Below are 26,976 nucleotides of genomic sequence, written 5' to 3'. Positions count from 1 at the left end.
GATGTTGTGTTCAAGAGGCAGCAAATAAAAAATTAAATAAGGTTAGATAAAACTTTAAAGATCCCAGTGGAAAAATAAGGTCAGCGCTGCAGCAAGACGGATGGAAAAGGGAAGCAAATGCTGACCATATTTATGGGAATAAATAATGTCAAAGCCAAACACTGCGCACAGATTAGTCATAGCACAAGCACGAAGGTTCAAATGAGTCAAAAGCATAATGTAATGGTTTGGCAGGGTGGTAAGTTTAAAGTGTAAAAAAGAAAACAGAGCATCATAGCTCAGTCCGAACCTCTGGAAGGCTCCCAAAGCTTTCCTCTGGTATTCCTCCTGTGTGCTCCGCAATGACGCTAAAGACATGCAGAGACACAAACACACCGATGGGTTTTACAGTAACACTGATTATGAATCACTGCAGCTTTTTGCACACTTCTTTTCATACTGCAAAAACATCCGGGCCAGAAACAGAAACAGATGATGCATCGCCTCATGTAAGCAAGCGCTCTATAGAGATCTGCCATCATACTCATCACAAACAAAAAGAGTCCCCTGACAGCACACATACCCAAAAGCAAAACCACTTGAAAAGTGGCTGAAAACTCAAGGTGAATGATTTTAAATGAGGAGAGAACTCATGGCTTCAACATAGACTTAAAGAACTATGACTCACACTTCCCTTACTTTGAATTTACTCAGAGTGAGCAAAGGTGTGATAAATTTGCAACCGTGCACAGTATACAACAGGGGTGTCAAACATAAGGACCACTGGACTGTGAAGTAGGGTAAAAATTTTGGACTTTTAACGGTGTTTTTATAAATTTTAAAGCCTGTGCTAGTGCTAAAGACCTCCTACACAGCTATTTGTACAACACAAAACTTGTGAAGCAATAGACAAACAACTAAATGACAACGTGTCCACAGGAAAATAAATAAAATATGGCATTTTCTGGCAATTAACAAAAGCCTTCCGCTTTCTAATTACAGGACAGTCTGGGCTCTGAGCTACCAGACCCTTTTCTGTATTTTTACACATTTCTTACAATTTAAGCCCAAAGAGTCGTGCCGACACACTCCTTTCATTTAAATAGAGCAGTGAGGTGTGGTGCTTAAACTGCACTTCTTTTTCTTCTATAGAGATATCGCAGGGATTAAATGTGCAGTTAAACTTCTTTACACTGACAGAAAGACGATATTCACTGGTCTGGTCCACTAAAGATCAAAGTAATATGCATAAATAAATGTATAAAAAAGATGGAAGCAGCATCTGGGTCTGAAAAGTGAAGACCTTAAACCTGCATTCATTTTAATGGCCACCAGGGGGCAAAAAGAATTATGAGCCCATAGAAACCTCATCGAAAACGGTCAGGACCTCGTAAACCTTGGTTTATGGCCTCAGTTGCTCATTTCAGGTCATACTGTCTAAACCATTAGGACCATTTTGTAAATACTGGTCTGTTTAAGTGTTACAAAGGAAGATTACACAGATATGATCATTGCAATGAGCGCCCAGTTTCATATACAGCTCCACCCCTTGCTTGTCATATTTAGTGGTTGAAAGTTGCTTGAACGGGAAAGAGCAGCATCGAGTTCACCGCGAAGAAGAAGGAGCTCAAAAAAAAAAGAAAAGAAAAGAAAAAAAAACCCCATCAAACATTTTCATTGTTATCGCTCAGTTTCACTTCACTTCACTACAAACAAAAATTCTTTGTGTTTGTGCTGTTGTTGGGCAATAGGTGTCATAACAGACAAACTAACAGGCTCAAAAACATCTCCCGACACTGGCCCCTGGTGACAGGTCTGCAGCTGAGAATTTTTAGCCACGCCCCTGCATACATGAAGTGCTGTGATGGATTTCTTAGAAGTCTTTTCATGGCCTTTTGCACATGAACTGATTTCCTGACCCTAAAATGACCCTACAATTTAAATTTTTAAACAGTGTGAAATGGGGCATAGTAGGCAGCAGGGACAAATTGATGATGCACAACCATTTGAAAGATGGAAAAAACAAAATCACAAAAAAGAGAAACGTTCGCACCAAGAAAATGACTCAGGAGATGGAACTTCTCCTGAACAGACTTACCATCAGTGGCTTTGAGGCTGTAAACCAAACCTATAGCCAAGTAGCCTTTGGCTCTGAATTCAGCTGCTTTCTCTCCCATGTCAATCACCATCTTTGCAAAGCACTCTCCTTCATCCAGCTGAATAATGACAGAGGGAAATTTATAGGAACAGAGAGAGAAAGTTAGACACTGGTGAACATGTTGGAGGCAGTTATATTAAGAACTAACAAACCGCCCTCACAGGGCAGCTCAGCTGTACGGTTCGCACCCAGTGGAGAGGTCCGATGCACAGCTTTACGGCCAGCAGCGGGATGGTGGGGTCATCGGGCTTCAGGCGGATACACTCCTTGAGAACCTTAACGGCACGAGCTGATTTGCCTGCTGCCATCAGCGACAAGGCGAGCTGATACCACAAGTGGAACTCCTCAAAGGCGAACTTCATGGCTCTCTCCAAACACTGAAAGATAGTACATTTTTCTGTTTTATTGGGATGTCTCTAGGCACCAACGTTTGTTGAGGAACAAAAGCAGTGAAAATACTATCCCCACAGTCACTGTGACTGCGGTCTACAGAGGGGTCATTCACCTCTGACAACATCTCATACTGCCCTCTCCTGCCCAAAGCTATGGTCAGCAGGTCATACACCACCGAGGCCGACTGCAGACTGATGATCCGATCGTTGTTGTGTTCAGGAATTCTGCTTAGGACGGCATCACGGTTGGCCTGAAACACACAAAAGCCCACGTATGCATAGGTGTGAATACGGAAAAACCAGCTCAGTGTTCTGGCATGGTTTACTCTGCAGAGAGTTTGTGCCTCACCATGGATTCACTGATGAGCAGCAGCAGCAATGCTTCTTCTGTGTTCTCCTGAGGGCAAAACAGACTGCGAGGAGAGGAACGCAGCGGGAGGCCGATGGAGTTGGACGAGGATGAGAGGGAGGGAAAAAAAAAGGGAGGGAAAAAATGGAGAGAAAAGTGATGAGAACAAATTGGTGGAAAAGTACACTGGCAGCAGATTTAATCTGGTATCCACGCCGAGTGCTTTGCTTCTTACTTCTCTCCCGAGTACACTCGTGGGCGTCGGCTTAGGCTGTAGCTCTTGCTATGAGTGTGTCCTTGGCGTGTCGGATCGTCCAGGGGCGACACAACGGGTGGGTCTTCAAGAGGAGACCAGTAACTCTGTTCGCACATTCCTCTGAGCAAGATCTCTGCAAGCTGTCTGGCTATGGTCTGTACGAACACAACACTTGTATATTAACTTCTTATAGCACAGCACAGGCTTTAATCTGGACCCTTTCGTCATTAACGTACATCCTTATAAAAATTTACAACTATTGGATCTAACAGCCTGGGATTCTTCCCAACAGAGAGACAGACAGACGATACAGTTGTGGTGCAATTTGTGGAAGAAGTGACGTGTTTAAAGGAGTAATTTGGGAAATTTTTAAACGTATTACTTGTTGCTAAGATGAGAAGAAGTTAAAGTCGGCTGCCACAGACAGAAAACAGGTGAAGCCTCTGCGTTGGGCTCTGTCATTTGTTTGTTGGGCAAGTGTTTGACTTTCAACTTTGGGGATGTGTAGATATAAATCATTTGAATTTTGGTGTCAGTGACCATTAGTTAACCTCACTATTGTTGTTAGAGGTCAGATTTAGAAACAGTTTTCCTTTTGAAGTACAAATCAAAAAATCTGTGGACAGCAGTGCCATGCAGTGTAAGTTCTCTCTCCTTCTGTCTACCACTCGCTGAGGCATAACTCTAACTTTGCTTCAAACTAGAGCTGGGCGATAGAACGATAACGATATGTATCGCGATATAACTTTTTCTCGATAGAAAAATTCAACTATCGCGATAGACCTCGCCGCTCTTGTCCTAAAAAAAAACAAAAAAAAAAACAAAACAAAAACAACAGCCAATCCAAATTAAGTAACGCAGAGCCGAACCAATCACAGCCGCAGCGTCACGTCACGTGACTTGTTACTTACAGCACAAGTGCCAAGCCGCACATGTGTATTTGTTTGGGAAGCAGCCAGCCACCGTACCGCCCGGGTAATGGAGGAAATGAGTGTGCCGACTAGAAAAATCAACCGAGCGTGACCGAAGGTTACCGAAGAGAAAACAGATGATGGTTCCAATGCCGGAGAGATTGTCGAACGGAAGAGCCACAGAAGTTCCGTAGTGTGAAGGTATTTCGGCTATTTCAAGTCTGACAAAAAACAGAGTAGCGCGCACTGTAAATTGTGCCGAAAGCAAGTCTGGAAATACAATAAACTGGTGCATGCGCTACGTCCACACGTACCCGGGTATTTTTGAAAACGCAGATTTTTCTATGCGTTTGCACCTTTCGTCCACACTTAAACGGCGTTTTTGGTCACTGAAAACGAAGATTTTTAAAAACTCCGTATTTGCATTTACGTGTGGACTAGAAAAACGGAGAAAACGCAGCGTCAAAGATGTGCGCATTTTGACGTCACACTGTGCGCCACGTTATTGTTTCGGTCTAATGAATTTCTACAATACTGTTAATTCTACTCTCTGCAGTGTTTAAATGCTTACATATACAGACAGTTACTGTCCGTCCACACATACGACTCGGTTCTGCTTCTATGCCCCAGCTTTGTTTACTTTTTCCCACCGAGGCTTCTAGATTGGCCAACATTTCTGCACGGTTAGGAATCTAGCGCCACCTGCTGCTTTGGCATCTTCATAGCAGCGTTTTCCTTCATTTCTGCCTTTATGTGTGGACGGGATTATTTTTTTAAAACGAAAACGGAAAATCTCCGTTTTCAAAAATACCCGTGTACGTGTGGATGTAGCCTCGGTCTCTGACTGGAAGCGCTAATTCGTCATTCGGCTTTTGTCAGACTAAAGTAACTGTTAAAACTGTTTGAAAAGCTCAGCTATACAACAAGGAGAGATTGAGAATTTCCTTTTAGTTCTCAGTTTATTTGATATTGACAAAAGTTAGTCAGTTTTGTCTGTTCTTCTGTAAAACAATTTATTTTTAGAATTAATATTTTGTTTCTAAGTGGAATTGACAATTTAGTCTGTTTCGTTTGTTCTATTTTGAAACTTAAACGCTTTAGCGGCTGCCTTTTGTGTAGTTTGCAATATTTGCCTTTATCTATCTGAAAAAGTCTCATGTTCCTTAAGTACATCTACCCTGTTGAACTTATTATGGGAAATAAATATTTAAATAAAAACAAGCTGCTGATTATTTCACATTTTACTTGTGAGCAACGGCACATTTAAATCTTACAAATATAGTTATTTGGCTTATATCGTGATAGATATCGTTATCGCCTGAAATGAAAAAAAAAAACATATCATCATGATATGAAAAAATCTTATATCGCCCAGCTCTACTTCAAACATTCTCAGAGTCATCATTTCATGTGTCAGTGTAGGTGAAATGATAGCACGCCCATGAAAACTAAAGTTCTGGAGCACAAAATGTTTTCAGTTTGACTTCTGTCAGCTTAAATGTGCAACAACAGTTTGAACTGTTTAAAAAAAAAACAAGAACAATATCTTACTTCTAGTACCTTAAAGTACCTATGAAGCAAACAATTATGTTCCCCAAAAATTCCAAGCTGTTCCCTTAAGTGTTAATAAACTGTTCCTCACCATTCGTAGGTTCTGGGTGGTTCTGGTCTCAATAGCCCGAAGAATCTCTCGAAACCTGCCCACACCTTGTGTCAGGTTGCTGCAATGATGGAGACAGGAAACAGGGAAGACAAAAAAAAAATATTACTGGCTGCTGAACAACACTGAGTCCAGTGCACATACTCGCCTAATTTTGTGTGTATTGGTTTTCTTTGACCACTTGAGTAGCTTTGCATGATTCAGAGTTCAAAATAATCCCAATTTTTCTGTTTATCTTCTGTCTGAAACAAGTTGATTTAGCTCAGTTTCATTGGCTTCCCCTTGGAAACAAACAGAAACCGTTAGATAAAGGTGTTGAATTAGGTTCCACTTACTTAGTTTATTCTGATTACATTTTGTAAAAGCAAGCCTATGCATGCACCAGAACACAACTGTTTAGGAGACCATACTGTTTCACATCATTTACTATTTTTTTTTAAACAATTTGAAAATGGTGCAAATATAAACTCACTAATTTCAGACACAAATTTCCAGCTCCATGTTTTTATACTTGGACTCTCTGAATATCTTTGCATGACTATCAGTTTAAAATAATTCTGTTTTTATATTGTGGGGACTCTAAGTTTGAATTAAACCGTTTCAGCTCCACCAACCTTTTAACATTCCTCTGACTGGCTGCTACTGCTGCCACCAGCAGGTGGGCTTTCTGCTCACAGGCAACGTCATGTGATTGAGATTTCCGTACTGGAAATCTTTAACCATTCAAACCATATCATCCCACATTTACATCATGCAAAGCCAAAAGCAGAAGAAACTCTCTACACAGGATGACCTAATTTTTTAAACCTTTGGCCATACACATGACAGGAAAGTTAAAGAGTAACAGGCCTTATTTAAAGTCACATTCCAATATATACACACACAATATATTTTTTATGGACATTTAATGCTGTGTGAGGCATTTTTTTTATGCTAGAAGCTTCAAATGAAACCATGTTATTCCTAGAAACTATGACAAGTTGCTGCGTGATGTCATATTTGTACCTGAGGCCAGACTTTAATATTTACAAAAACAGAGTATGTATACTGTCTACATATTTTTGGTTTGCTTCACAGCAAAAACAATCATTTAGCAATAAGTAAAAAGAAAGAAAAAAAACAAATAACAAAAAACAGAAACCCTGTAGGAAAGAGACTATCATGAGGCGTCCAGCAGCTGCTGCAACACTGAAACCACCAGCAGCATTTAGCGCAACACCGCTGTGTGAACTGCTCTGAGCTCAACCGTGAACGTTACTTAACCATGTTCACACTTTTTTTTTTTGCTTTTATTCCACCTGTCAGCAGCTCTGTAACACTACAACTGCTGAATGAGTGAAGAATGCCCACAGAGGGCTGCTAAGGTTTTAAAAAAAAAGAAAAAAAAACATCAGCAAGAGCCAGAGAGGTAAAAACTTTCCTGTCTGATCTCTCAGGTTCACCACCATGTGTTCCCCACCCCCCTTACCCATTCTTGAAGTGGATGACATGGGCTCTCTGAAGGCCCGTCTCTAGGAAGTAGCCCAGCTCCTGGTCCTGAGCTGTCGGGCCAGGCTTTGGACTGCGGTTCTGAATCCCTGCTGACAACGCCTATGCAACAACAAACAACAAAAAGAACGAGAAGTTTACTCAACCCCTCCTAACCTGAATCAATAAGACTTATTTTAATCTCAGGCGGCTCTGCATTTAAAAAACAGACACGATTCTGCAGTGGAAATCACTGCATGACTTTTAACTGTTTACTTCTATTGATTTTTACTTTGATTTTTCAACCTCCGCTTTATTTGATTTGATTTTGTCCCTCAGTGAATATTAAACTTCCACAACCATCGTTCCCGTTGCAGAATTCTTCCACAAATTTCAATTCAGGATTATTCAAGTTCCATGTCTCTCTCTTATAATGTCCGTTTTTAGTAAATGACTTCAGGTGCTAAACTGGCTCATTGGCAGTCCAAAAATTGACACCTGCCGGAAATATATTGTGTGTCACAAAGACACAATATATGACAAAGAATCTGATATCAGGCTATATCGAAAAACTAAATGTGGTTACTAAATACTTCCTTTTACGGTCTTTTTGGACGTAATTAAACAAGCTTGAAACAACTTCTTGAGGAGCAGTCAAATTTTAACATTTAACTTTCAGGGTCAGAGGAGTCCACGTTTAAGGAAACGTAACGGTGTTAAAAATACCGGACCACTCCTGAAAGACTATTGACATTGTGCTTTTCTCCTTTTGAAAACGATCAAATAAGCAAGTGAACAGTCAAACCTGGTACTGCAGCATTTGCTCTCTCTCTCCTTTTTGATTATTAACTCTCTTTTTATTTCGGAGTTTTTAAAATGTTTAAAGACGTGCAAACCACCAGACAACAAAAGACAGATAAGGTAGTTTTGGAAAACAATAATTAAAAACAAAAAATCTCTTATAACTATATATTATATATACATATATACACAAAAGGTGGAGGAAATTAGTCTGAAAGCTGCTTTGCATACTTTTGAATATAAACTAGAATACAGTAAAATACTTTAAGGATCAGGGAGTGCATTATAAGAGGACTGCACACCAGGAGAGATAAAGAGATTATTTTGGAGGGAAAAAAAATGTTCCTTTAGTTCATTCCCTTAAGAGTTTCATCTCTGTGATTTGATGAATGTACCCACTGTTCCCAGTGTTGTTGTTTAAAGAAAAAAAGTATATTTCCATGCTGTACAGCCCCTCAACTCTAAAACACTAATAAGAAAGATGTTAAAAGATAAGCTATGCAAGTTTCTGGTATTAGAGTCTCAACAAACAATCAAATATCTCCCGTTTCAGCATTTGATAAGCTGCTTTTCTGCTTTAAAATAAACAGAAGGTTTTCCCATCTATGTCTTAAATACATTATCATGACATCGTTAAAGTGTTCCTTAACTAGCACCTGTAATATTGCACACGTTTTGTTGAATTTCTCACAAGTATCACTACATCCAGGTTGGAATATTTGAGCTGCATCCTTCTCAGTTTTACTGCAGTTTGCTCAGCCTGTGCTCTCGGCAAATAAAGACGAAGAGATTTGTTTGTCAGTTGGCCGTCGAGGGCGGTGGCGCATCAGTCAAACTCGAACGCAGTCAGCAGGATGTTCATCACACGCCCATAAGGACAGTGAAAAACAACAACACGCAGAGAAAACGCTGCACTCTGTGAAGCCATCACAGCATGACAACACACCTTCTCGGCCTCCTGCAGATAGAGCAAAGCAATGTCTCCAGACTTTTCGTAGCAGGTGATGATCTCCTGCTCCCGCTCGGTCATGCTCCTGTTGGACGCCGGAGACCCGGCGTTCTTATTGGATAGAGACGGTGAAGCAGCTGGGACTTTCTCTAGGCACAAACCTGAGGAAGAAAGAGAGAAGAAGAAACATGGTGTGACTGGGAGACATTTTGCCCTATTTGACACCATCACCTACTGTCACTGATGAATGTTTTCCCAGATGAAATCAGTTAAACACATTCAAAGACAAACAGTGCAGTCTGCGGCTTCTTTTTACATCTGTGGCACTGCACTGCCACCGTGTGGAGAGAAGAGGTGCTGCAGAGATTAGTGCTGATTAGCTTGATGACAGTTTAAGTGAGGTTAAGGAGGACACAAACAAGGACTGTGTATACCTTTAGTCGCATAAGACTCTGCTATCATAGACAGCCTGTACACAGGAGCTCCAGCCAGCTGCATGTCGTCCAGGTTCACCTTGCTGTAGTGCCCTGTCAAATCACGAATTATGTATTAATAAACTGACCTACTTATTCACTAAAATGAGGGGGAAAAAATATCGAATATGAGAAATGTGTGTCACCTAAAGCATCTTTGTATTCTCCCTCCACATAGCACAGTTTGGCCATTAACAGGCTAGCTTCCTGGATGTAATCCGGCTAGAAGAGAGGAATAAATGAATAAATAAATAAATAATAAAGGATGTGTTCGGAGTTTTGATTTTCAGCCCAGTGGTTACCTTCAGGTTTCCTCTGTCCAGAGCAGCAGTGAGATGCTTCCTGACCTCCAGCAGTTTTGGCCGTTGGACCCTGGGACTTGTACCTTGCTTGATGGGATTCTCCTTCAGGTACGTCTGCAGCTTACATTCACCCAACAGCAGCTCGCCCAGGTCATCTGGAACAATCAGGAGGTCAGAGCAACCATGACATCAAATCCTCTTGTCCTCATCCAGCATGTCTCCAACATTTTGAGAGCTTACAGTTGATCTATTATGCTCATGAGCATGAGACCCAGTTCAAAAAAATCCTTATTTGTCTTACACTAGGTTTCTCCCTAACCTGCCTATTTCTGGTTGCTTGGTGTGCAGTTTGCATGTTCTCCTTGGATACTCACCTGTAAAGGTGTGCCATTTTCATTCATTATTTGCCTTATGACTTTAAGGCGTAATGCAGGGTGAACACCTGGTTAAAGTTCTCTCTCAACCACCTGAGTTTGTCAATGAGGCATTAACATCAATGCAGTACATGCAGTGCCTTCATCTACTTTATCCTTTGATCTAAGCTTCCTATAGCCAAGCTGTCGCTACAACCACATGCCAACAATGGCAAACCCTGTAACCTGTGTACGCTCACGCAAAATATCTGCCAAGCAACATGGACTTAAATTAATGCCATAAAAGTATGCAAAGAAGTAACACAGAAGAAAATATGGACGTAACAGGGGCTCAAAACACCCCGAGTGTAAATTATGATGCATGAACTGAGGCTTAATGGTTATTCAGAAACTACTCAGGGTTACAGTGAGAATGGCAAATCTGCACACGGAGAAACACTGCTTTGTTTGCACACATACCAGACAGAATTATGCACTCCGGGCTCTGATCTGGATATCTTCACTAATGACTCCAAAACAAACAAAAAAGGTGCTGGATAAAAATGCAAAAATGTGGAGACCAAACCTGTGTTTAAAGTGATAGTTGCTACTTCCTTCTTTTGTATACTATCAGTGGTGATTCCCCAAATCCACATCTAGTCTACAGTGGACTTGAATTTAGGTCTTGAATTTACTAGGTACTTACGAAACATCCTGAGGCTTCAGGTCATCATGAACAGACTTTTATGCTCTGTTATACAAAAACAATCTGGTGCTCACTAAAGGGGTTGTAGCTTAAACAAAGGCCAATTATGGCTTTTCATATACGTGAAATTGAATTTAACAAAGCTTGTTTTATTTTGTTTACTAAGTGGCCAAAATAATTACAGGAAAATGCCTCCGCTTCTTTTAACTTCACTGATGATATCACTGCAGTAAGTCTTATCTGTGACAGGAAGGGAATCTGCATACTGGAGTGAGGAACAGCAGCTGATGAGGTGGTGAAAAGACAACAGTTGGACCTTCGACACATCTCAAACTAAAGAGCTTACTGTTGACTCTAAAAGGGAAATAGTTCAACATCTCTCCTTTTCCACCACTGGCCATGTTGTTGGAGAGGGTCTCGTCCTTCCGCTTCCTGGGCAGCACTATACATCAATAGTTATCAAGGGACATGAACACCACTGTCATTGTTAGTAAAGCCCACCAAGACAGCTAAGCACAACCAATCAGGACAAACAACAGCTTGAAAAAGCAGTACATATAGCTCTCAAGATCATTGGATGCAGTCTATTTTCCACAGCTTCACACTATACCACCACTGACCTTGCCTAATCTGCAAATCACCTATTCAGTCTTCTCCCATCAGGCAGAAGATACAGGTTTACTGGGATTCTGTTTACAGTTGTATTTGTTTTTACAGTTATACTTACTCTTCACTACTATATTTTAGTTGTTTTTAATTGAAACAACAGTTTTAATTTTTTTTAGTTAAGGTGTTTTTACAGAGTTCCTGCTTTATTGTCTGCTTCTTTCAAATCTCACAATAAATCTCTCTCATTTCCAGTTTCATATCCTTTACAGATGCAATGATACAAGTTTAAAAAAAATAAACCAACGTTTCCTTGTGTAACAATAATGATGTTTAAACATAAAAGCTAAGCACATTTAAATTGCATGACAAAGGTTGGCATATAAATGAGTTTGACTATAGTTCTGTTAAAGTAGTTTACATCTCTCATCTTATTTTCATTTCATTCAAATGTCATTAAGAAAAGTGAGAAAGTCCTTCTTGCATGTAACTTTTATAATAACCAAAAAAATAAAAATAAGAATTAAAAAAAAAAAAAAGTCTGTCGTGAGTAACACATCAGCCTTGCTTAACTGGTTTTATCTTTTAAACTAAAATATCACACTGTCGTTTACTGATACCCTGAGAAAGCGGTTTGACAGCTAGCACGTATTGTAGCTATCTTAGCCAACCAGAGAGAATTTGAAAAACTACCACATTTAAATATATAGTGGTTTCAGCAAACGCATGGCCGTCATTAAATAAATGTTAAGGGGTACAACTTAGAACTATAACCTTCTGGAAAATTCGGCACAAATAAAAATTGGCAGAGGTCATATTAATGTATTAAAGTATCGAGTAAGTACCCCGATAGCGCCCCAAATCGGTTTAACTGGTGGCAAGGGGACAGTGAGCTTAAAAATATAAATAGATAAATAAAAAATGTGAGATAAATCTGTCGTTTTACTCTAGCGATGTTTCTTGAAGTACAATTCATAAAACGTTATTGATCCTCCACACCAGTCAAACACATCCAACGTTAAATGGATACATTTCTGAATGAAGTTCTGCGTGACAGGAAACTGAGCTGTCAGAACACAGGAACTCAATCACAGCAGCGAAAACTGTTCACATCTTTAAACTCAAACCTTCCTAAAGTTTAACAAAGACCTGTCACATCTCTTTCTTAAGTCTTTACGAGGTAACTGGCTCTAAGCAGAGGCGACAACTCCCAGCATCGGCTGCCTCTGCCAGGAAGTAGCGAGGACTGAGGCCAGGGAGGAGGCCCCATACACTGGATGAACGAACAGCGGAGAAACCCGGCACACTTCCTACCGTTTGATATCAGCTTAGCCGAGAGCTGTCGCACCAACTCTGGAATCTTGTCCCACTGGGCCTCCGAGCGGCATCGCTCTATCTCTATCTCCAGTCGTGAACCAGACTTCCTCGCTGTCATCTTGGCGAGTGAGGAGCAGCGCCAACTGGACCAAAACACCACCGGAGGAGCAAGCTAACGCTGGGTGAACCCCAGCATCCGGTCCCCACTTTCAAAATAAGACACACTAATTGTTTTATGACTATAACAATGAAATAAAACACTGGTTGATTAAACTTAGCTGTTATTTTGGCTCTTTGAGTACTGTCGGTGCCATTTGATCACGCAGAAGAACAATTAAAATGTACCTTTAATGTTGTAAAACATTTATTATGAAGCAATCAGAAAGGAAATTTGTTCTTCCTGACGATAATAGGAAGTAGCCCTCAGAAACACGGTGAGGTGTAAGTAGGTGTAATGGCAGAGTTGTCGTTGTATTTGGCGAATGTCAATGTTACATTGGGACAAACTATGGAAACTGAAAAGGTTAGTTGATGCTATTAAAATGTTTACTATTTTCTCTTTATGTGACAGCTCATATAAAGATTTGTAGTATTAATAGTTAACTACTTCCTTAGCAACGAAGCTAACGGGCAACAAAAACAAAGCAACTGAAGTCACTTAAACTCTCTAACCAGTACTTTGATGTCGCGAGTTGTATTTTGTGTGCAGTCAGCTCTTAGAAAAACACATTAGACCACTTTTATTTTTGTACCTGTAAGGGTTTTATATAAACAGCAATTTAAAGCCCGATGAGTGCTGGATTTTAGGAAAAGAAGATACTGATATTGTTGTCAATATTTTTACATACATCCCCACTAATCCCAAAAATGTGATTCTGTTCATCTGGACGTATCGTTTTCGATACTCATCCAAGTGACTTCTTCAGTCTCAGAATCACAGAATCAGCTTTTTGGGATTTCCTTACCTGGATGATTGAGCATGCATCATGACATCCCCACTAATGTTTGGTTAAATGTCCCTTAGTAAGTTGCACCTTGACCAGATGCTTTTGTTAGTCATAAACAAGCTTCTTGCATAATTTGTTGGATATTTGACCACTCATCTTGGAAAAATTAGTAGAGTTCATTTAAATTGGTTGGTTTCTTGGCACAGACCTGGCTTTTAAACATTGTTCCCAAAGTTTCAAGGAGTTTAGGTCAGAGCTTTGGGAGGGCTATTCCCATTCCGAACCCAGTTTATATGTGGTTTGGGTGTCATTCTCCATCTTTGTCCACATTTCAACTGTTGATTTGAGGTCAAGTTGAAGAATTTGGAGGTAGTCCAAATGTACCAGTACCACTAGCAGCAAAATGGTCACATCACTATCATCCTTCACTGGCTACCTGTTGGATATAAAATACATTTTAAAATTATATAAATTACTTTTAAATCAAATTCCAGGCCTCAATCCTACTTTATGAACTGATCTGCTACCTGTTTTTTACATTAGGCCTGAAATTGAGCATTTTCTACTCTAATAAAAGCTTTTACTTCTGTAAATTCTTCAATTCAATTCAATTTTATTTATATAGCGCCAAATCACAACATAAGTCGCCTCAAGGCGCTTCATAGATACAGAGAAAAACCCAACAATCATATGACCCCCTATGAGCAAGCACTTTGGCGACAGTGGGAAGGAAAAACTCCCTTTTAACAGGAAGAAACCTCCAGCAGAACCAGGCTCAGGGAGGGGCGGCCATCTGCTGCGACCGGTTGGGGTGAGAGAAGGAAGACAGGATAAAAGACATGCTGTGGAAGAGAGACAGAGGTTAATAACAGATATGATTCGATGCAGAGAGGTCTATTAATACATAGTGAGTGAGAAAGGTGACTGGAAAGGAAAAACTCAATGCATCATGGGAATCCCCCGGCAGCCTATCAATTCTTTATTGACTTACATATGTGTTTTATTAAAAATATCATACAGTTTCAAATTATCACCAGAGTACAGGAGGGGAAGCAGAATTTGATACTGTGGAGATGGGGGACCCCGTGGGAACGCCAAGGAAGGTGAAGGTTCCTCGCAGAACCATTTACTTTGCCAATGGAGAGACCATGGAGGAGTACAGCACTGATGAAGAGGAGGAAGAGGAGCAGACTGCAAAGAAAGAAGTTATTTCTGTAGACCCGGTATGCTATTGGCACAGCAAGAGTCGAATAACAACAATCAATTAGGTTTTTCAAGGATTTTTGAGCCCGTAGTTTGAGTTTTTAAGTCCCACAGCTGAAGTGTACAGCTTCCTGGTGAACACAGTAGACCAGCAGGTTAAGATACAAAACTGAGCAACTATATTATGTTTCAGTCATTTGGAACTGCAGTGTTTCTTTATACTTCTTTGTGTTTCCAAATATAAAAGAGGAAGAAAGTTGAGCTTATATTGAAGGGAAATTCAGCTAATATTGTTTGTTCCAGTCAGAGGATGAACTCAGTTGGAAGGCCCAGTATGAGATACTGTACAGATTGTTATGACTTGTGAATACTAATATAGTCCAAGAAGAAAAAGATGCACCTGAAACACTGATACACATAATACGTGCAGTTTTAAAATGTTTCAACATGCTTCTTGAGATTTATTTATTTTTTAATCATATCTCATGTCCACTTGCCCGTTTTAGTCCAAGCTGACCTGGGGTCCTTACTTCTGGTTCCAAATGTGGAGGATGGCCACCTCCACTGTATCAGGTAAAACTCTACATTGTAAAATTACTCATAAAACACCAGCCGTTGCAGGTTGAAAATACATTCTAATACCAGAGAAATTTAAATAAAAGTAGAAAATGGAAGCTAGAAGGTTTGCCTGGTGTCATCGCTACATTAAGGCTCTTTAGAGCCTTTCAGGGAGTTTTAAAAATAGCTTTTTGAAGTGGGAATATCAGGAAATGTTATAAATACTTTAGAAAACCTGAAATGAAATGCATATTTCACAAATTGTTTTATAATTATTGTATTTTAAACATTTTTTAAGTGTTTAGAAGATGTCTCTAATTTGTGGGTTTTTTGGTTTTGTTTTGTTTTTTTTGCAGTATGTGACTACATGGGAGAGAAACTGGCCTCTCTCTTTGGCATCACTACACCTAAGTACCAGTATGCCATAGATGAGTACTACCGTATAAAGAAAGAGGTACAACACCATGTCACAGCTTAAAAGCTGCTTACTCAAACGGAGGAGCAAAAACATTAACATTAATCTGGCTCACTGTTGCTTTCCTGCAGGAGGAGGAAGAGGAGGAGGAGAATCGTCTGGCAGAGGAGGCGGAGCATCGGTTTGGGGAGCAACAGAGAGGCAAGCGGGGCGATCCCACAGCTCCTCGTCTGGCTACGGTGGAGCAGCCTGAGGTGTCTCCGGCCTCCTTTGTTAACATCAGCTTCGAGCTCGAGCCTGAGCCTCCTCTCAGCAACCAAGACCCCAACAGAGTCCCGTCTCCTCTCCCCTCCTGAAGAGTGACAGTGGCAGACAGAAACCTCCAAAACACACACACACTTCTGTTAGCTGACAACCCGTTAATCTACCCAGCTATGTAAACTAATAGTTTTGTTATTTTTTTACATTTTTATTTTATTTTATAAAGGAAGATCTTGGAGTGCAGGGAAACATAAAAAGGGCTGGAGATGGCTGCACTAGCCTGACTTGTGAATGTATATCTGTGTATGGCAGGGACTGATATATGTACTTAGGCTGTTAAACAGGGTCTAGGTTCAGCTCACTTTAAAATGATGAAGTAGATCCTCAAGGCAACAGTCAATTATTAATTACAGACTGGTGTGAAAATCCATCCAGAACTGGACAAAAATAAGAGAGTTGGTCCTACCCCCTCTGCTAAACAGAAACATGTTATGTTATAGTTGTTGCCTCACTGATATGCCAATGAAGAGATTGAGTAGTTTTGCACTCTTATCCAGTTCAGCCTGTCTTTGCTGCACTGTCATCTCTGGTCAGGCTTCAGAAAAAGCCTTAACATGTTTATAGAAGACAAACCGATAGACCTTATATATTAACTTATTCTTATAGGACTGTGTATTAATATTTTGGGTTTTCAAGGTTAGAAGTAGTTACAAAATGAAGACTAAAGCGTTTCAGTACATGTTATATAGTCTGTTAATCAGTCTCTTAGATGTTTATGAGTGAATCGTGACCCTTCACCTTTGCATGCTTACCTTATTCATACTTGATCTTTCCTGCCGCGGTGTTTTGATTCATAAAAGATGCTCGGTGTAAAAATAAAAAACGTCAAATTTGTGCACATAGCTCTGTTTACACACCTGTGTTGTTTTGGTGTGAGATGCCCAATTTTCGAGGTATCTGATGCAAAGATGTCTGCCTCTCTGACGTTACTGCCGAACCGCCAACCATAACTCTCCAGTTACCCGTGACCAGAGGCTCAAGATAGCGTGAAATGTAAATGCTCTCAGCTGAGCAGTACCAAGCTGGCTGAGCTCAGCTGCACTGTTATTTTCACTGGCGAATGTAGAAAGTACAAAGAAAAAGAGTTCCTAAATGAAACGGCTTGCATTTCATCCTGGGTTTTTAATGTTTTTGTGATTTGATCATCATGAGAGGAGCGTCGTTTTAGTTCTTTATATAAAAGAGAAGGAAGACATTTCTACAGTCTTAAACAGAGCAATTTATAAAAAGCCAGACAGATCAGAGGAGTAATCCAAATGATTTGGGGGTAAACTGGCCCTTTAAGGAGGCACCTGCGCTGTTCACATATAGCCAGACAGCCAGACAGATTATGGACCCAAATGGAAAAACCCAAATCAGGTCATCATGGGCAAAAACGTTTTTTAAAAGTGGAATTTTCAATGTCTTAGAGTAAAACAGATATATTTTCTTCTTCTCATCTGTCTAACAATGCCTCATTTTGGATCCCGCCAATTACTTCCTTGCATCTTTTCTTTACTCATTGCTGTCACATTGTTCATGAAACTCATGCACCACAGGCTTGGAGGTGTGTGCTAAAGACAACAAAGATTTAAATGCCTAAAAGCTAAATTAAAAAAGAATCAGGTCCCAGCTATGAACAAATCGTCCAAATCTCCTGCGTGGACCTAACCAATTTCTTTCATCCAAAAATCTTTACTACTTACAAGTGTTTTAATATATTTAAGCTCTCCATCGTCCACAATGTTTCACCTGTGGCCTCCATAACTGTGATGTTTAGTTATTTATTGACCTGATGCACATTTATTAATTTCTGAACAGCTTGTTTGAGTGTTACATTTCCCCATGCCCTAATGTTTCATTCATTATTTCTGTGCTGCTTAAAGATGAAGTCAGCTGCTTCCCTTTCTTGAGATGTCACAGTAATCAGCTGCGTTTCTATTTTGATGTTATTTACAGCCTCTTTACATAAAATCTAAAACCTTCCGACAGTTAAATCTGACTCTAGCACTAACTGATGCTCTACGCTGGTGTGAACAGTGGCTCGTGTATACTTCAATCTTTGAATGTCCTTGCTTGTGCCAGTCTAAGCCTCTTAGAAATTGTTTTAATCTTCTCTTTGGCTGTGACGTGTGATGGCAGGCTTCAGATCTCAGTTTGCAGAGTAGCAGCGCTTATAGTCAGAATCGGTCCACAAGCAGACTCCAATGAAATGCCAGCGTATCATAGCAAAAGATGTGTACACTTTGCAGTTAAATGTCTTTCACTAAGTATAAAGGATGTTTTTTCACTATGTAAAGCAGGGTAACATATGCAAAATATTTTCTGATTTAAAGTGAAGCTTTTAATGAATCTTTATATTTCTATATTCTGTGTGTAAATAAAATCTTTAAATAATCAAAAGGGTGTTTTGTTTTGTTTTGAAAATTGTACAGTGTGACTTATTTCTTCTTTTATAGACAGTGCTGTGAAGAACTATCCCTGTGCCTGTGTGAAAAAGTAATTGTCACCTAAACCTGATCACTAGTTCTGCCACTCTTGGCAAGAACTGCAATCAAGTGTTCGTGTAACTGGCATTTCAGACACATTAGAAGGTTTTTAAACAGCCTGTTTAAGGTAATCTCTAATAATCTCATTCTTATTTAAACCCAGATTATGATTGGGTCACTCCATATTTCTTATTTTGGGTTTTTGAGTCAGTCAGAGGTGGGCTTGCTGGTCTGTTTCAGATCACTGTCATGCCACATAATCTGAGTGCGTTTGAGCTTCAGAGCATGAACTGATGGCTGAGCATTCAAGATTTTCTTGTTTCATCAATTACAGCAAACCAGATGTAACAGGACTGTAAAAGTTCTTTTGTCTCGGAATATTTTCTCTAAAGCCATACTTCATTTTGTCAGACAGGTTATATTTGTCAAATTAACAGGTAATTTGTAATCAGGCCTGGGTGTGACGAATAACATTGAACTCAGCTTTGAAAAAAAGAAATTGTGATTAATTCATGGTTAACATCACGACAAATATGCAGCAACTGTGTGATGCTGTCATGTCAGCATGGAATGTTTCCAGCATCTTGTTGAATCTACACCACAGAGAATTACGGCAGTTCTGAAGGGAAAAGGGGTCCATTTATCATTTAATGTTTAATTTTACAAAACTTTACAAAAACATTAGTTCTAAAGAAAATCATAATTTAAAGTAGAAATTTAAAGGAGCATTTTTCACAAAACGTACAAAGGAAATCCAGTAAAAACAAAAAAAGAGCCCACATGTAAATCAGAGGGAGTTACTACGAAGCTAATTTAATGAGCCAGCAGGTCTTTAACGGAGGATGCCAAAATTAAATGTAAACAAGCTACTCGATGTAAATTAACTGTCAATTAAAGAGAACAAATTATTACCAGGTGTTAGTAAAGCTGTGCTTATTTACCATTTTATAATATTTCCTTTTGATTTTTTAAATTTACTCCTATTCAATTTTATTCCCATTTGAACATTTTAAATTTTGTGAGGAAGAAGAAGCAGCAGCTTCCTCACAGGACCAGATGAAGAAAGCTATATTGAATTACCTTCGTAGTAAACCCACCTAGATTTCACAGGTAGGAGAAAAGATCAGTATTTACACAAAGATCAGCATTTGCACATTCCTCCTTTTTCCTTCAGTCTTCCAGCCTTCGAGGCCTTCACATGTGTGCGGGTGAGAAGGGTCAATGTCCTGCCATTTTTTGGGAGTAAAACATCAAATTCTCTTTACGTTTCAACCCCGAAACATCTTCATGTATCGTCAAAGTCAGCCATGCTGCTCCCGCCAACCCCGCCGCTGTCACTGTCGTTGGCGACCAGCACTTCTCTGTTCTCATAGGTCCAGAAACCGTTGAGGTCAATCAGGATGCTGACCACTGTGTCGCCCTGACAGCTGTTCACCAGGTCCTGCAGTGTGATCTTGAAGGGGTCTTTAGGCTTCACCATGTCAAAGATCTCATCCTAAAGAGAGAATTAAATGTTCAAAAATATCGCCCACGGCCATTACGGCCACATAAGGTGCTGTTTGTCTGTATGTACCTTTACATCCTGGAAGGAGACCGGCTCCTGTCCGTGCAGCTTGATCTGTTCCTGAATGGCCTGAAGAGAAAAAAAACTGCTGAAAAATGATCAAGAAAGACTGAATGAAAAAAAACAAACAAACTGCTGAATCAATCCTTTTGAGTTCGTTTCACGGAAGCGTGTGCAGCCGATACCCTAAAGAAGTAGTTGAGGGAGAAGACGTTGAGGTGTCCTTGATTCTCCATGTCCAAAAGTTTAAAGATGTACTGTAAAGCTGCTGGCTCCTTCCTGTTCTCCAGAGCCAAAACAAAGTCTAAATAGGTCTTATAGTCCTGGAAAAGAGAAGGAGAAACATTCATGTCAGACAAATATTGAAATATTTAAACCACAGGAATGATGTTTTGGGAAGTAACACGTTGGTTTTTGGAGCCATATTTGGACAAGAGGGTGGAGTGAAGTTATGAGCTACTGCTTAGCCAGTCTGGTTAGATATTTGCTGATTAGTGCTAAATAGCAAACTAATAAAATACTTGGATAGTCTGTTAATACTGTAAACTGCACAGTGAGGCAAATTATTCATCAGTGCATTTAAAATGATTCAAAAAGGAACCACAGCACAAAATAGGTCCAGTTCAGTAACGAGAGCCAAAGAATAAAAACAGCATGTGAATAAGCCCAGCTTCAATTTGATGCAGTGAATCTTCAGCTCTATAACAACTGAGGTAATGAGGAAAAGAGGTACAAAGTTTTAAAGCGTTAATCATCCCGGTAAAGTATTTACAGACCTATAGAGGCTGTAAATATGCTTATTTTAATGTAAAGTTAGGCATTTAAACATGGGAGCCGTGGCCAGTATAGTAGATTTATAGCGACTGCTTTTAGACGTGCATGTGTGTTAGCTGCCTGAGGAGATCACACAGAGTTCACTCAGTCAGCAGCTCAGGATTAAATCTGTTTGCTTGAAGATGTGTGAGAAAGTCCTCACAGTCACCTGATCTCACCACCAAAGACATCTCTGCCACAGCAGTCAATACTCCAGCGGTTAATGTTATGGATCGTACCATTTCACCCTCGTAGGTAAGGCACTCCTGAAAGACTCTATCCAAAAACACAGAGGTGAGTGTGGCCGTGCCGTAACGTGAAAGCTCCTCTTTGCTCAACATGCCGTTGTGGTCCTTATCCAGGTTCAGGTACTGGCCTGCACAATTTAAAAACACAGATGTAAGCAACAGTACAGGGCACTGATACACAGACACATGCCACAGAGAGCACTCCAACTTCACTGACCCAAAATTGGGCCTTTCACCAACATTCCTCTAAATACAGAGGAATACAATTACCACCGGTATCCTGCTGTGCAGATGTGTCCAGATGTTATCTCACCATAGACTCGGAGAGCCGACGGGGCCGAGAACCAGTTGGAGTCCTGACTCTCCTTAGACAACTCCTCGTCTCTCAGCTGGTGACAGAGAAAGGAGAAAAAGGATGATATCAATAAGAGGAAGAGTTGCTTAGGGTTCAATGTGAACATCCTATTGTTATTGGCATCCTATAACAGACTGTGTGTGATCAAGCAAGGAAAAATAAATAAATAAAAAATACCTCCAATAAGTCATCCAGAAAACTGCAGGCCAGGATGTCTTGGATTTTAATCTTTCCTGGAGAAAAGTAAGATAACTTAAAACAAAACAACAACAAAAAACCCACCAAACCAAAAAACCAACACCTCCACAAAAAATTCAAATTCAAATTCAAATTTTATTTGTCACACACACACACAACCACACACAGTATGACATGGGGGTGGAATGCTTGTAGCTGTACAATGCCCGACCATTAAATGACAGAAGAAAAGTTTTACAATATTTACAATTTACTACAAAAATTTACAAATAAACTTAGGAATTTACAGTAAAGAATGTGCAAATAGCAGAAGAGATTATAAAGATTATAAATTATAGGAATTATAGGAAATGTGTGGTGGTGCGTGTGGTGATGTGTGTGAGAGTCCAGTCTTATAGTGACGTGTTTGGGAGAGTCCAGTCCTACACCTGGTTCAGGGCCCGAATAGCCTGGGGGAAGAAGCTCCTCCTCATTCTCTCTGTTTTGGCCTTAAGGGAGCGGAAGCGCTTCCCAGACCTCAACAGTGAGTCCATTGTTGGGATGGGAGAGGTCCATCATAATCTTCCTAGCTTTGGACTTGCACCGCTTGGTGTAGATGGACAGCAGGTCAGGGAGCTCTGATTGAATGATGCGTTCTGCCGAGCGCACCACCCTTTGCAGATCTCGTCTGTCCTGCTTGGTGCTGTTCCCAAACCAGGTGCAGATGTTTGACGTCAGGACGCTCTCGATGGTGCAGGAGTAGAAGTTCTTGAGCACCTTCAGTGGCAGATGGAAGTCTCTAAGTCTTCTGAGGAAGAAGAGACGCTGACGGGCTTTCTTAACCAGGGTGTTGATGTGACAGGACCATGACAGGTCCTGAGTGATGTGGACACCCAGGTATCGGAAACTGTCCACTCTCTCCACTGGCGTGCCACTGATGATGAGGGGTTTGTAATTCCTCGCCTGCTTTGTAGTGAAGTCCACGATCAGCTCCTTAGTCTTGCTGATGTTTAGGAGGAGGTTATTCTCCTGGCACCAGGTCTCCAGGTTCCTAATCTCCTCCAGGTAGGCCGTCTCGATGTTGTCGGAGATCAGGCCCACAACAGCAGTGTCGTCAGCAAACTTGACAATGGAGGTGGTGTCGGATGTGGCAACACAGTCATAAGTGTACAGTGAGTACAGCAGGGGGCTTAAAACACAGCCCTGAGGCACTCCAGTGCTGAGTGAGATGGAGGGGGAGACTTGTTTTCCTACCCTCACTGATTGGGGTCTGTCTGTGAGGAAGTTGAGGATCCACTGACACAGTGATGAGCTGAGTCCTAGATCCGTCAACTTGGTGAAAAGCTTAGAGGGAATTATTGTGTTGAATGCTGAACTGTAGTCCACGAACAGCATCCTAACATAATTCCCTCTGCCAGTGTCCAGGTGACTCAGGGATGTGTGGAGCAGGTGAGATATGGCATCGTCTGTGGAACGATTAGTCCGGTAAGCAAACTGAAGTGAGTCGATGGTGGGAGGAAGTGAAGAAGTGAAGCCACAAATATTATGTGTGATAACCAAAATCAACCTTTTCTACACTCCTAACACAACCTAAACACAGGAAACATGGCAAATAGCTCCATATAAAGATCAAAATGATTATTTTTCCTTATGTCTTGCGTATTGTAATTATTATTGTAATAACTGCAAAGCTGCAATAAGTTAGTCCTTACAGTGACCATCAGGCTCTGGTTTCAGAAATTTAGGGTTAACAAATTTTTACTTTAAACTGAGATTAAACTTCAGCTGATCTTATATAATTAATGAGCTGTAAGATGACTGGTATAAAATAAAAATTCCATCTGTGACAGGCATTTTCTTCTCAGTGTGACTGTGACAGTGACCCCACCCTGACAAATGACAGATCACAGACTTTTACATACCTAAAGCATCACACAGAGCAGTTTTATTTAAACACTGTTTTTTACAGTAATGTAAGGCAAATGTTTCAGTGCAGGGAAACTGACTGCAAACCTAACGGCTGCGTTACAGCAGCCTACAGATTTTATTCTGAGGAGATAATAATATTTTCTTTTCATTTCCAGATGACAGATTGATTATAAATGTTAAACAAAAGACATTAATCACTGATGCATAAATGGAGGAAATGAGTCAGCTGCTGCAGATACAGCTGGAGGGGAGGAGGCAGAAAGAAATCCTGCCAAGCAAGCAGGTTAGGCTCAGAGAGTTACTCAAACTTAAATCCAGAGTTTTCCTTATTTCAGGTTTAGCAAACCAACTCTGTCTTGCTCTATAATCTTTCAGCACTTGTCCTGGTTCATGCAAGTGTCTGTTATATGTCATATGTAGCACCATGGTCTTGGAGGAATGTTGTGTACTGTACCACTGCACATGGCTTAAATGACATTAAAGCCACTTGACTTGACTTGCATGGTAATATGCCACGTTCTTATGGGGTTTACTCTCACCTGTTCGGAGTGGGTCGAGGAAGAAGAAGAACTTGCGGACAGCGGTGCAGACGTAGAAAGAGTAGAAGGACTTCTCCAAGCCGTCCAGCTGAGGCAGAGTGGGGATCAGCTCCAGGATGTAATTTTCTAGATCCTACAAAGAATCAGAAGAATTACCATTTTGCTGCATTTATATTTTCACTTGAGATAAAACTATTTTGTTTTGTTTTAAAGTCACTTGAGCTGAACTTACCGACTCTCTGAGGTACCCCTGTCCAGCCACATCATACAGACTCAGGCCTATCCGGGTCTGATGCAGCCACACTGGATGTAGATGAGAAGGAACAGAAAACAGAAGGGTAAGTGAAAACTTTTTAATTTGCAATATTATTGTAGTATTTCTGAGCCCGCAACAGGATAGTTACAGTGGTGAAAAACACAAAAGAAACAATCTAAACCTAAAATCTTTTTTTTTTCCTTTCAGTAACTTAAAGCATAGTTTCAATAGCAAATTTGCACCAGTTTATTTTCTATGGCACAGAGTAACAGAAACAAGCATTCGTACTATGGATGTTTGATTGCATTTTGTGTTATATCCTCATCTTGGATAGGTGGTTGGTGAAAAGAATTTACGGTATATTGTTTAGGAGGCTCTGTGGAAACAAAGCAGAGGAAAAAAGGTCCAAACCTTTCCTCATGACATAGTTGAAGAACTGCATGATGGAGATCCGCCCGTAAGGGTCACTGTGCAGCAGCTTGGCGTAAACTCTGGCTGTGAAGAATTTTCTGAAAGTAAGAAAGAAAAGAAAACAATTAAAACTTTACTCAAACATATTAATGGCTTCACGTCAAAATCTGTTTTCGCTTAACACAATCTTTCTGCTTCAGGCTCTGAGCGCGCTCACATTAAAGGTCACTCTTCCTTCGAAAGAGTCCCGTATTCTTATTTTTCATCACAAATTTTCCCAAGTTCAGTAATTTGGATGCCTGCTGCCTTCGTTAGATGAGGTAGCTGTTTCTTAAGGACCAATTACCCATGGACACCGTGATAGACATATAACGTAGCACCAAAAGTTGATAGGGCAGACATTTAAATGAAACAGTGATTGGGTTAAGGTTATCAAGATTGACCAAAGTGGCTGATGCACACCCTGGAGGGACACCTACATGGGTTTTGGGCCTGATAAATACCTGGAGGGTCAGTGATTGTTTACATGTATTACCGGTAGCTCTAGAATTGCCTAATAATACATGCACAATCTGCATGCACTTAGACCCACATGACTTAAACTTTGATGGGAGCATAGACTACTAACTATTACTACTACTAACTACATTTCCCATAGGTGTTTTGATATGCTGTTGATCAAGCCTAAGGGAAATGCTTTTTACTGATTCAACATCCTCTGTGATCAATATCTAACAATTAGACTGAATACGTCCAGCAGTGTAATACAGACTTAAATGAATTTTAGGGTTGAGAACTTGTTATCACTCACTTGCACTTGCTCCCAGCCTTTTCCCCCACCTCCAGGTATGCTTCATAGTTGATCATGGCCTCTTCTCCAGTCAGTGGAGGCACCTGGTGCTTATCGAGCAGAAACCACAAATTCTGCAGAAAATAAAAGGAAACATAAGAAAAAACAAAGTTTGTGTTGCTTTACCTGCAGAAGAAGCAATGATATATTTGTGTGCGTTTTACCTGCAGTTCCTCATTATCAAGCAGCTCTCTGCTCTTCCTCTGGAGAAAGACAGCTCTGGATTCCTCTCTTAATTTCTGAAGCAATACTTCATCTTCTGCTGGCAGCTGCAGAAAAAAACCCAACATCTAGTGGCCATGTCCAAGCAACTACGCACAAGTTAAATAATTAGCATCACACTTTCCTCTCTTACCACTAATTAAATGATTAAATTGACTGGATGTAAAGGTCTGAATACAACTGTGTGTGAACTGTAACGTTTGCTTCTGGATGGCGTATGTAGACATTGGAAAGAAAATAGTTCCAAAACTAAGGTTTTTGTTTGACTTTTACAGATTTCATATGTATTGAACTGATTTGATACCCTGTAGTAGAACCGTGGGATGGTCTTGTAGGAGCTGCCGCTGTTGCTTCCTCCTTTCCACTCGGTGTAATATTTGGAGAAAAGCTCCGTTTCTTCTGATTTATTTTCCTCTTCGCTCTTCTCGTCTTTGCCGGAGAAAAACACAATATAAAAACCAACTTAAATATTAACTATCCGGCAAAAGAACACTCTTATTAGTTAACTGATTACAAATCGATAGTGTACATTCAACTTAGCCAGCTAAACACAGTTTACATTGTTTTACCTCTTTTGGAGTTTGCTAACCTCCTCTTAAGAATATCCGCCCAGTTAGGCTGCTGTTCGGTAGCCATCTCTGCTCCGGAGACAAGCTAACAGTGAGATTTCTTCATTTTAATAACGAATCTCCACTTGTAGTAAAAAAAAAATAGCCGTGCTACCCAAACAACATCAAGCTAATAGCTGTAAAGGGAACTTTTTTCCGGTCGGTGCTTTTCAAAATAAAAGAGTAACGAGAAAGAAATGAATTTCCACCTCTTCAACCTGCTCCCTGTTAGTCCACACAGCGACTACTGCCTGACTTCAACCCGTTCATCGCCATCGCAAACAAGGAGAGACTCAATACTTATGCCGATTTAATCTCATATCTCCACAGTATGGCTCATTATCACTATTAACTCTATCACTCTGCATTTACTCCAGCTCTGCACATCGCCTATGTTCTTGAAAATTATCTGG

At 40.3% G+C, this 26,976-nt stretch overlaps 3 protein-coding genes across 4 annotated transcripts in view; 1 reads left to right on the top strand and 2 right to left on the bottom strand.

Moving 5' to 3' along the window:
* Positions 1 to 12,863, bottom strand: part of ttc7b (tetratricopeptide repeat domain 7B) — a 28,868-nt gene extending 16,005 nt beyond the window's left edge. Inside the window, exons 1-13 of one of the 2 annotated variants that reach the window (XM_026151738.2) lie at positions 12,677 to 12,863; positions 9,698 to 9,852; positions 9,542 to 9,617; positions 9,357 to 9,449; positions 8,920 to 9,083; positions 7,174 to 7,295; positions 5,688 to 5,766; positions 3,114 to 3,289; positions 2,879 to 2,942; positions 2,643 to 2,780; positions 2,326 to 2,514; positions 2,078 to 2,195; positions 290 to 347 (exon numbers count right to left, since the gene is read on the bottom strand). In XM_026151738.2, the coding sequence (XP_026007523.1) occupies positions 290 to 347; positions 2,078 to 2,195; positions 2,326 to 2,514; positions 2,643 to 2,780; positions 2,879 to 2,942; positions 3,114 to 3,289; positions 5,688 to 5,766; positions 7,174 to 7,295; positions 8,920 to 9,083; positions 9,357 to 9,449; positions 9,542 to 9,617; positions 9,698 to 9,852; positions 12,677 to 12,797 (1,553 nt within the window). In that variant the 5' untranslated portion in view covers positions 12,798 to 12,863. The remainder of the gene's footprint in view (positions 1 to 289; positions 348 to 2,077; positions 2,196 to 2,325; positions 2,515 to 2,642; positions 2,781 to 2,878; positions 2,943 to 3,113; positions 3,290 to 5,687; positions 5,767 to 7,173; positions 7,296 to 8,919; positions 9,084 to 9,356; positions 9,450 to 9,541; positions 9,618 to 9,697; positions 9,853 to 12,676) is intronic. The other variant, XM_026151739.2, reaches the window with a different exon arrangement.
* A 182-nt stretch (positions 12,864 to 13,045) lies between these two features.
* fam177a1 (family with sequence similarity 177 member A1) lies at positions 13,046 to 16,965 on the top strand. Its single transcript, XM_026152773.2, has 5 exons — positions 13,046 to 13,202; positions 14,664 to 14,849; positions 15,336 to 15,402; positions 15,744 to 15,841; positions 15,934 to 16,965. Exons 1-5 carry the CDS (start codon positions 13,134 to 13,136, stop codon positions 16,156 to 16,158), a joined length of 645 nt encoding a protein of 214 aa, XP_026008558.1. The 5' UTR covers positions 13,046 to 13,133; the 3' UTR covers positions 16,159 to 16,965.
* Positions 16,966 to 19,211: 2,246 nt separating this feature from the next.
* ppp2r3c (protein phosphatase 2, regulatory subunit B'', gamma) lies at positions 19,212 to 26,716 on the bottom strand. Its single transcript, XM_026152867.2, has 13 exons — positions 26,525 to 26,716; positions 26,260 to 26,384; positions 25,898 to 26,002; positions 25,695 to 25,807; positions 24,884 to 24,981; positions 24,449 to 24,519; positions 24,217 to 24,349; positions 21,749 to 21,804; positions 21,530 to 21,605; positions 21,208 to 21,344; positions 20,341 to 20,478; positions 20,165 to 20,224; positions 19,212 to 20,086 (listed from the first exon to the last, which is right to left on the bottom strand). Exons 1-13 carry the CDS (start codon positions 26,589 to 26,591, stop codon positions 19,877 to 19,879), a joined length of 1,389 nt encoding a protein of 462 aa, XP_026008652.1. The 5' UTR covers positions 26,592 to 26,716; the 3' UTR covers positions 19,212 to 19,876.
* Positions 26,717 to 26,976: the final 260 nt, after the last annotated feature.

Source organism: Astatotilapia calliptera, chromosome 19 (genome assembly GCF_964374335.1).
Source record: "Astatotilapia calliptera chromosome 19, fAstCal68.1, whole genome shotgun sequence".
Lineage (NCBI taxonomy): Eukaryota > Metazoa > Chordata > Actinopteri > Cichliformes > Cichlidae > Astatotilapia > Astatotilapia calliptera.
This window is presented reverse-complemented; position numbering and strand designations above follow the sequence as displayed.

Coding starts and splice junctions, on each gene's coding strand:
- ppp2r3c (XM_026152867.2), bottom strand. CDS start 26,591: ATGGCTACCGAACAGCAGCCTAACTGGGCGGATATTCTTAAGAGGAGG. Junction 24,982..25,694: donor AAGGCTGGGAGCAAGTGCAA/GTGAGTGATAAC, acceptor TCTTACTTTCAG/AAAATTCTTCACAGCCAGAG. Junction 21,345..21,529: donor GTCGGCTCTCCGAGTCTATG/GTGAGATAACAT, acceptor TAAATTGTGCAG/GCCAGTACCTGAACCTGGAT.
- fam177a1 (XM_026152773.2), top strand. CDS start 13,134: ATGGCAGAGTTGTCGTTGTATTTGGCGAATGTCAATGTTACATTGGGA. Junction 13,203..14,663: donor AAACTATGGAAACTGAAAAG/GTTAGTTGATGC, acceptor AATTATCACCAG/AGTACAGGAGGGGAAGCAGA. Junction 14,850..15,335: donor AAGTTATTTCTGTAGACCCG/GTATGCTATTGG, acceptor TGCCCGTTTTAG/TCCAAGCTGACCTGGGGTCC.